This window comes from Diadema antillarum, unplaced genomic scaffold, assembly GCF_040938485.1.
Source record: "Diadema antillarum isolate AM-2024a unplaced genomic scaffold, OU_Dant_1.0 seq00000178_RagTag, whole genome shotgun sequence".
NCBI classification, from domain to species: Eukaryota; Metazoa; Echinodermata; class Echinoidea; order Diadematoida; family Diadematidae; genus Diadema; species Diadema antillarum.
The window spans coordinates 150,900-160,990 of record NW_027271245.1 but is presented as its reverse complement, the minus strand read 5'-3'; the positions used below and the strand labels follow the sequence as shown (position 1 = coordinate 160,990).

At 36.9% G+C, this 10,091-nt stretch overlaps 1 protein-coding gene across 1 annotated transcript in view; it reads left to right on the top strand.

Moving 5' to 3' along the window:
• The first annotated feature begins 369 nt into the window (after positions 1–369).
• Positions 370–10,091, top strand: part of LOC139728414 (protein DENND6B-like) — a 31,350-nt gene continuing 21,628 nt past the window's right edge. Inside the window, exons 1-4 of the mRNA XM_071639359.1 lie at positions 370–556; positions 5,434–5,472; positions 7,438–7,480; positions 8,294–8,409. Coding sequence (XP_071495460.1) covers positions 371–556; positions 5,434–5,472; positions 7,438–7,480; positions 8,294–8,409 — 384 coding nt within the window. The 5' untranslated portion in view covers position 370. The remainder of the gene's footprint in view (positions 557–5,433; positions 5,473–7,437; positions 7,481–8,293; positions 8,410–10,091) is intronic.

The window sequence follows — 10,091 nt, the reverse complement described above, 5'->3', positions numbered from 1 at the left end:
ATTGATGTTAAGTTTCGGTAAAAATTTTGTTCGAAAACGGATACTTTAATGAGTGCAGAGAGTTTTGTATAAAAATATAATTTGTTTGAATTGTGATTTCCATTGATGAAGAATAAAATATTCTTCAAAACAAAGAAAAAAAGGTATTCGTGTGAAATTTGTGCTCATTTGAATCACATTATAATTAGCAAAGATGAGAACGGATTATTCTTGATAGTCCACGGTTGACATTATTCGTACTTTATCCTGATCGCACCATACCAGCAGAGGGATTCTTTCTCATCACACACGGTTTCATGCATACGCATACCGACCGGCTGAAGTGTTATCGTAGTATCGATCGATCACTTCAGTGCGATGTCGCGGATCAATGGCGACCATACGAGACGAAGAAAACAAAGACAATTTTCGGCGACTTTCCACTGCAAATATGGATGAAGTTGGTGAAAACTCTTCTGACACATCACAACCAATTCTGCCATGGGATAAGTTTTCAGAATGGTTCCATTGTTTTTGTGTCGTGACGTTCGATTTAGAACTGGGACAAGCCCTGGAGGTAAGCAGTGTGTCAATCTGAAGCGAGTACCGGTATACTTTTATCTCCAGTCCCATGCGTTGTCTCTGTTGTGGTGTAATGCCTATCATGCTATAATGACGTTGAATCTTCAATCTTGGTAAATTGGTTATTTAATGTTTGAGATGCACTCACTGCCTGGCCACGCCACTACACAAGCTTTACGTTGCGTTCAGTAGCAAGTGGCGTTAGCATAGATTAATGTAATGAAATGTTGAAGGATGATGCTTTAAGTGTCATAATTAAGTTAAATTTGACTGTTAATTGTTTTCCAAAGCCTTATAAATTTACAGTTAAATTTTACAGCTCGTTTAATATTCCGAAGGTTCATTATTCTGAAGGCTCTTTATTAGTCCGAAGATTCGTTATTCCGAAGGTTCGTTAACGTTATTCCGAATTTCATTTTCAGATGAACGAATTTTTGGAATAACGAACCTTCAGAATAATGCCACAAATGTTCGGATTAACGAACCCTTTATTTATTTTCGGATTAATGAACCTCTAACGTTAGGTAAAATTTTGGCCTATAATAGGGAATTTGTGTGTTTCGGATTAACGAACCTTTGGAATAGCGAACCTTCGGAATAACAAACAGCACCCAAATTTACATAGGTTATAGGGGCCTCGCCTCGCCCTTATTTTGCAATCATCATGATCATGTAAATTTAAATTTAAAACTGCTGAAGATATTAAACTCTTCTGCAGTTTTAAAGATAATATAAAGTTTTGGTACCTCAAAAGTTTCCCTGAATTTCCTTGTCTTAGTTTGTGTTTCAGGTTAAAGTACCTTTCATATAACTAACACTGCACTGTGAGACTTACTCGCCCCAAAGTGCTCTCATGTCTTAGTAATCATGCAATAATGGTTTTGTACCAGAGCCGCCGCCGTACGGCGGCGAGGTAGTACACGTACACTGTATTGTACGAAACCATTATTGCATGATAACTGCGACCAGCAGTGTGCAGCCCCATACAAAACACGTGTATGCACAGCTAACTGCGACCAGCAGCCCCATACGCATAGGGTAATGGGGCTTCGCATTGTATAGCATTCAGGATCATGACAGATTTAGCATCGCGGGTAAATATCAACTTAAAATCCAAAAATTTCTTCAATTTGAAGACTTACCAATTAAGTTGAAATATTGAAAACAGGCTTCGGGCAACGTTTGGTTCTGCCAATAGTCCCTTTCTGTTCAAATTGATGACTAAATGTGACTCGGTGGAGAGGACCTTGGGAGAGCTACATACACTGAATACTACGGCCAGCGCATGGGCACACATCACATGCGCACAAATTTCAAATCCATGAACGGATAAGATGTTCGTGTGTGCATGCGCTGGCCGTAGTATTCAGTGTATGTAGCTCTCCCAAGGTCCTCTCGACCGAGTCACATTCAGTCAATTCGAACAGAAAGGGACTATTGACAGAACCAAACGTTGCCTGAAGCCTGTTTTAAATACTTCAACTTAATTGGTAAGTCTTCAAATTGAAGAAATTTTTGGATTTTAAGTTGATATTTACGCGCGATACTAAATCTGTCATGATCCTGAATGCTGCAATGCGAAACCCCATTATGCTATGCGTATGGGGCTGCTGGTCGCAGTTAATTGCGTGATTACTAAGACATGAGAGCACTTTGGGGCGAGTAAAGTCTCACACTCACAGTGTCAGTTATATGAAAGGCACTGTACTTTAACCTGAAACACAAAAATTCAGGGAAACTTTTGAGGTACAAACTTTATATTATCTTTAAATATTAAAACATATTAAAAACAGGAACATATTAAAAACATTATTAAAACATATTAAAAATATTTAAACATATTAAAATGATAGAGTACAGTAGTTAGAGGTGTAACCATGGCTTGGTAACCATATGTCAGATCTAGATCTGAATTGGAATTGGCTGTTTTTCTCGATGCATGTGTTCAATCTGTTCAAAGCAAAAACATAAACAACCTTCGGCTAAATATACAGTGTACGCCAAGAGCCAATGCACACAGAAGAAAACTCCTTTTTTTGGTGGGTTTTTTTTTGTTTTTTTTACTAGCATGTTTGAAAATGATCGGAATGATTGTACAAATTGTAATTCATTATTACAATGATCGCACCGTACACAAGGTACACTAAAAACTGTGATTTGAATGTTATTTCTTGGAAGGCATGGCCTATTAAATCATTTTGCCACGTACACAAGTGTAAATGAAACTTGCCCATACATCAACTGGCAGTATGAATTAATTATTTTACACATGTGGTGCAATGCAGGACTGCTAGTTACACATATCGGTGGAAGTGATTGGAAGGTCATGTAGGCACTGCCACCCACATCATGTATTGGAGGTCAAGGCGTACTATACTAGAATCTGTACTATAATTCGCGTTATTTTCTCAATAGATTTCACCTCTGTAGTAGAATTAGGAGTATTTTATATTGTGATTCTAATTTTTGTACATTTTATACCACACATGACATTTTCCACTGATATTGTCATTCAAATGATGGTGATTTTTTTTTCTTGTCGTGTGTCAAAATATCCTTCAAGTGTACTATATCCCGTGGTTTCTTTCTCATTATCAACTCAAAAACTTCAAAACCTATATTTATGTAAATCACTTGCTTTGATGGAGCAAACAAAGTAAAAAAAATATTTTTTTTTTTAATAAAATGCCTTTAACTAAATGTACATTTGTACTGTACCTTCTAGCAGAAGGCAAAAAACCTTACAGGAGGAAAACTGATGTTATGCATGTTTATGAAATTCACAAATTTCAACTCACATTAAAAGTCTCTGACAATGCAGTGCCGCAGTGCATACACAATGTACTTGGTAGGAAAATGAATGATTAAATGCCATTTTTTTCTGATTAACATCAAATGTTTTTTGTTGTGTACCTGCTGACTACATCTACTGAACAGAAAAGAAGTAAAAAACAAATGAAGGATAAGAAATTAATTGTCAGTAGGATTCTTCTTTTTCTACTGTCAAATGTTTTTAAAAATAAACAATGGGTGATTTCAAGTTCAGTGCTACTGTAGTACTCATACTAGTGCTAGTGCTATCTCCCATCCAACTGCTGTAAATCGAGCTTCAACACTGACGGTCAGATTAACGAAACAATACCGATCAAAATTATCGTTCCCCAGCACGAGGTGTTGGGATCGCAGCACCACGAAGTCCGTAGGAATTGCGTGACAAAAAAAGTGATTGCTCGTGATTCCAGTCAAATATTAGAAGTTTGCATCCATGACTGCTTAGTTTTAGACACATGATACAACTGTAAAGTAGACAGATTAAAATACCACAAATTTCATCCTTTTTTGGAAACACAATTATCTTAATTTTGTTCCCAGGTTCAGATTTATGTAGCCATGTCTGGAGTGTTTGTGTACATTACGGCAACACTAACACCAGCACTAAACTTGAAATGACGAAAATGATAATCCCTAGGGGCTGGTGTTAGTCAATGGGGGAAAAGCATTTAAATTGCTAACACAAACAGCAGAGCTCAATCTAAGGTAATGCATACTGTAGTGTTTACTGTTTATTGGTGCCCCTTGAGTGAGTATATTGTATAAGTCCCACATGTGATGCATGCATTGTAGTACCCAGTACATGTAGTGCTAACACCGTGCAAATCACCAAAGTTCATTTTGTTTTCTATGCAGACTTCAACTTGACATATCACTGGCTTGCTATTAAATGTATAGATACAGCAGCAACAAAACAGTCATTCAACCTTTTGTCTCTGACTGATTGTGAGTTACTTTTCACTGAAAGCAAAAATATCTGAGTTTTAAGAAGGTAGTTTGATACCCAATGATCACAACCTACATAGGAGTATATGACATACCTAGCTTTCACAAAACATGATTGTACATGTAGTAAGGCATCATTAGAAGTGTTTCACATTTAAGCATTCTTGCAGTGTGAATGCAAACTGCAGTTGTGGAGGGTGATTTGAATGGTAATTCAAATCGTGATCCAGAGGTGTTTTCCAATCCCGCTTTACCAGAATTAAGCTCTAAAACAACTGTGTGAGCGTACCTGTAACTGACCTCCAATCATTTTTTTTTTTTTTTTTTTGGGGGGGGGGGGGGGAGAGCTTATGGTGACCTTTTAACCACTTCTGCAGAATGACTGCACTCCTCAAATGTTTGCGCTGCATTCGAAGCGCCCGCAACTTACGGCTCAAAAGTTTGATGTGAGCTTGGAAAGAAAGCCAAGCCTCCCCTTTTCGCTCTGAAATTGAAAACTGCAGAATCTGCAAAGCCTTTCAATATCGTGTGAACGAACGATGATTCGTATCGTACAAACAAATTTTACAATCATGTTTGTAATTTAGCACTCTCAGTACAGTACATGTGAAAGCAAGAATGGATGACTCTACATGATAGGCTAGGGGTGCAGCAGTAATCCGTATACAGTCTGTACTTTCATATTGACATTAATGCTTGATCAGAGATATTGCCAAAATCGGACAAATGCATGCAAATCCACATACAAAATGTAAAATTTGCAAACAGATCAGAAGTGGTCATTACAGCTTGTATTTGGCCAAAGGTGTGCTTGGTCAGTGGCCATGGTTTGAACCGTGTAGGAATGTGCTTATGATTATGATAATTGGATTTGCCACTGATACTTGTACTTTTCAGCGAAGTTGATGCATAGCATAAAGGCCCTAAAGAAGTCTGTTATGATTTTGAATGAAAAAAAAAGATGCCATTATATCATTTTACCTGGCTTCTCAGGAACAGTGTTGATACTTGAGATGCCCTGTCACTCTTTTATTTTCAGATAAGTACATTACAAAAAAAGAAATAACATTTTTTCCATTTTCTCTTTATTTACAGTTTATATATCCCAGTCATATCAAGCTCACTGAAAAAGAGGTAAGCAGCTGTGATATTCTTTCAACAATTTTTTTTCATTATAAATAAATATGTTTTCTACTTCACAAATGTGTGAATAAATATATTGAGAAAATAAAAGCATTGGGGAGTAGCATCTCAGCGTGCACAGGAGTTCAATTGTATTAAGGTGTTATTTTCTTTAAGTGTACAATACATGCAAAATAAAACTTTCATCATTTTTGGAACATTTTCACTGCCATACTTTGTAATTCCAGTACTAAAGTACACTGTTATATCATCATGCCAGTGTAGAGGGGTTATTAAATTTGTGCAAATTCAATTCAGTGGGTTTGACAGTCCAATTTGCCCAATTCATTATGCTCCAGAGACAGGTAATAGAGGCATGCAGCAATTGCCTGTATGCATTGAATTCAATTGAACAGGTGTGCACTATACGAGTACGTCCTCGGGAGAGTATTAGTCACTCTTGTAGGTGACGCCGGGGAACGGATGTTGTTGCTCTTTGGAATGATGGTACATTTTGAGAAATATACACTTAAAGGACAAGTTCACCTTCATAAACATAAGGATTGAGAGAATGTAGCAATATTAGTAGAACACATCATTGAAAGTTTGAGGAAAATCGGACAATCCGTTCAAAAGTTATGAATTTTTGAAGTTTTTGTGCAGTAACCGCTGGATGAGAAGACTACTGCAGTGTGTGAAAAACTTAGATGTCACATGCGTACAACAATATAAGGAAAATATAAAGAGAATTTCACAAAATTTCATCTTATGAAAAAAGTACACATTCCCCCGACTCGTTACCGACAAATGTTATGGGTAATATCATTCCCCCTGCCTTTAGAAAGAGGCAAGTCAAGTGCTCTTTTATTATGCGAAAAAAGTGAAAATATGTTGAATTTTCTTTATATTTTCTTTATACTGTTGTACGCATATGACTCACAAGCTGTAGTAGTCTCCTCATCCAGCGGTTCCAAAACAAAAATTTTAAAAATTCATAACTTTTGCATCGATTGTCCAATTTTCCTCAAACTTTCACTGATGTGTTCTACTAATATTGTTGCATTCTCTCAATCGTTATGTTTATGAAGGTGAACTTGTCCTTTAATTGATACAATTGGCACATGTATTATTGTAGTACAGACTTCTATCATGCTTGCCAGTTTATGTGTTATTCTGATAATCTTTGTACCTGTTCATACAGTACATGTAGGTTGTGTATTCCAGGTGTGTCAAGAAAATTGTGGCTTTCATGCACTGAATATTTTATGTACCGGTATGAGAGTTTAGGTAGTACTTTTCCTATATGGAGAGAATTCATTGCATGAATGAAATTGGAGACCTGCAATATTATCTAATTGTTTGAACTCCATCCGTTTTTTCCCCTTTTATGGTCTATTGCAATGTACACATGTACATGTACATTGTAGAGCTCTGTTTCTTTAGTCTGGCCATCTGCTGTTCTGCTATATTAGTAACTTATGAGCACATTTGATTAAACATTTATCATTTAATCTAAATACATGAGGTATATAGCATTAACAACTATTTTTCCATTAATCTGAATGTTATTAGCTTGAGTGTCAAAAGTGACCACCCCTTTCAAGATATTAATACATTTACACTGTACAATGTTGACTAGACAAGGCACAGTGTAATGCAATGTGGAATGTGTAGGCCTAATGATTATATTTCTGAGTTTAATTACACCATTCTCTAGTCATTAGGTGCAAACAGCATACTAAAGCAAGTTTTGAAGTACAGCTGTACTACTAGCAGTATACATTGTATTGATCACCAATTTTTCAGAACATCTTACAGATGCATTCATGAGTAATGTAAGTGCTGTATTACTTTACTGTGCTGTAACTGCAATAACTTTATAGACATGTACATCAATTGTAAGTACATATTGTAAGACATATTTATGGAAACTTGTAAGGATTTCATGTGGTTTTATTCTCTGATATTCATTTGCAGAAGATGAATATATGCTACCTGTCCTTTCCAGACTCTAATTCAGGTAGGTTTCATGTTCTGGTATGTTGAGTTCTGTTGAGTTCTTTACATTTATTACTTCCACCAAGGGGGGAGGTTATGTTTTTGTTACCGTTGATTTGTTCGTTTGTTTGTTTGTCTGTGCACAAAATAACTCAAAAAGTAGTGAACGGATTGGGATGAAACTTGCAAGAAAGGTTGAAAATGACACAAGGACCAAACGATTAACTTTTGGTAGTGATCGGAGAATTTGGGGGGAATTTATGAAGGATTTTTGATATTTTGGCAGGTAGGGTCAATGAACTTGGGAATTCAGGCTGCGCGTATTTGAGGTTTGCATCACGCGCACTAAAGTGCATGCTCTAGTTTCTGCTAGGGCGAAGCGAGCTGTGCAACTGAAGGTTTATGACGTAACAAAGGCTTCTACATGTGTACATTGGGAAATCGGGCGATTTTTCAGTGGGTGGAAATCACTGATCTCTACGGAAGAGCAAGATCATGGTGGAAAGTAATTGCTTGGTGGAGGTCTGCGTTCTCAGAGTGCTTTTCTAGTTTGTATTGTCTTTAGTTTATCTGTCTATTATGTTTTGTGGTTTTTTTGGCAAAGAGAAAGTAGAAGACTATTATATCTTATTGATTTATTGTAAGCAAATGTTTCTGGGGGGGGGGGGGATTGTCGTCTGAGGGTAATTGCCCTAATATAGTGTTCTACTATTGATTATTGCTGCTTTCACTCCATCCCGATTTATATTTGGGCTTTGGTTGCCTTCAAACCATCTGAGAAGTATAGAGTGAATGGTGCTAATACTAGTGTATCTACTGTACTCTTGTGTTGCAGGCTGCATGGGTGACACAGAGTTCAGCTTTAGGATCCGACGCTGTCCTGGCAAGAGGGAGCCTGTCTATAGCAGGGAGAGACTGGAGTACAACCGGAATTGCCTTCCAACATTACAGGTTAGACTTCAAATCCAGCATGAGGGTAGCTACTGTACTTACTATTAATGTGGAAATATTCGCAGTGTTGAAACTTTCGCACATTTTGTGCAACCAGAAACTAGTGTGAAAATAAAAGCATGAGATTTTGCTTGCTGTATGTTCCAGTACTTGATGTCTTGATTCCACGGAAGTAAAAACATGTGAAACTCTTCTTGCCCAACCGAGCACGAAACAAAAGTCAGTGATCAAGGGTGCTACTTTCTTCTCTGATGCAGGTGGTTGTGTATCATTATCTTACTGCAAATGGTCATTTACATTTCTATAAAGGTCGTTGCAAAAATCATATTGCAGTATTGTAGTTGAACAGAATATCTTACAGCTTAGTTGTTGTGTATGTGTAACACTTGGCTCAGATGTTACTAGTTTTACTACAAAGTATCTATATGTTTCGTAGGAATCATAGAGCTTTGAAGCCAGAGTTTTAGTTGATGTTCTACACATATTTTGCAATTTTGCAATATTTTTTGTTTGAGGCCTATCTTTGACAGGCAAGTTATATCTGAATTTTCATATAGAAATTTACCAGCATCCTTTTACTGAGTATTACATAGAATGTAAGTACCACAGTATTATCTTGCATGTTGCAGTTTGTGAACATTCTATGTTCACAAAAAAAAAAGCTTTAAACTGAACAGTTACTTGTAACCAAGATCTAGGATAGATGCCTCAGTTATCTTTTTATACCCAATGGCAAAGACACATAATTGTACAACCATGTACACATAGAAGGTGTATGGTCCTGTCAGCCCTCTATGATGCACTATATGTACACGTACAAGGCATATATGTGTATAATACATGATGGGTGTTATAGCTCTTACAGTTGAAATATACACACGTAAGCTTCGTGACATGCCTTCGTGGTACGCAATCTTCAACATTGATTGTTTAAGACATTGTGAATGGTTGAAATCACAAATGTATTTCAGTATCATTTTCTTTTGCCTCATCTGCTTTACACAACAAACTGAATATTGTTTTGCTGCTTTCATGAAGTGCCATGGGGGGGGGGGGGGGGGGGAGGGATGCATCCATATACATCCTACTGTTGTATTCAATGTAAGCAATGCCTTGAAAGTGGGCGTAGCTGATTTTCTACAGCTGCATGATAATCCGTTGTGAATTGCCCTGGGGCAGACCATGACATTTTGCTCATTGGCGGCTCTGCTGACACTTGAAGTAGAAATGAGGACATCAAATTGTCTTGAATTAGAAAGATTTATAGAAGCAGAGCCATCTATACGATATGTAAGAGTTTAGATTTTGGTTGTTGTTTTTTTTCTGGATAGAAGTGTTGTACAGAGTAATACATCTATATGCTCAATGAACAAATATGTAAGTGAGTTTTTAGTGTTAGGACTGTTTTTTTTTTCTGTGCTGGACATCAGATGGCACATGTGCTGTACTCAGTGTTGTACTTCGTTACATGCAAATTTTGTAATACGTGGTACTGTGTGGTACTGAAAACTGCATTTACAGGTACAGTGTTATAAGCAAACAGAAAACAAACAAAGCGAAGCGAAAACAAAAAGTCAATGCACCACTGACAATTAGAAGTTTGGTAAAGCCCTTGAGATGAAAAATGCACAATGTGTCAATTAAGGACTGCTCCATTTCATCTTTCGTAGAAACTGAAAAAT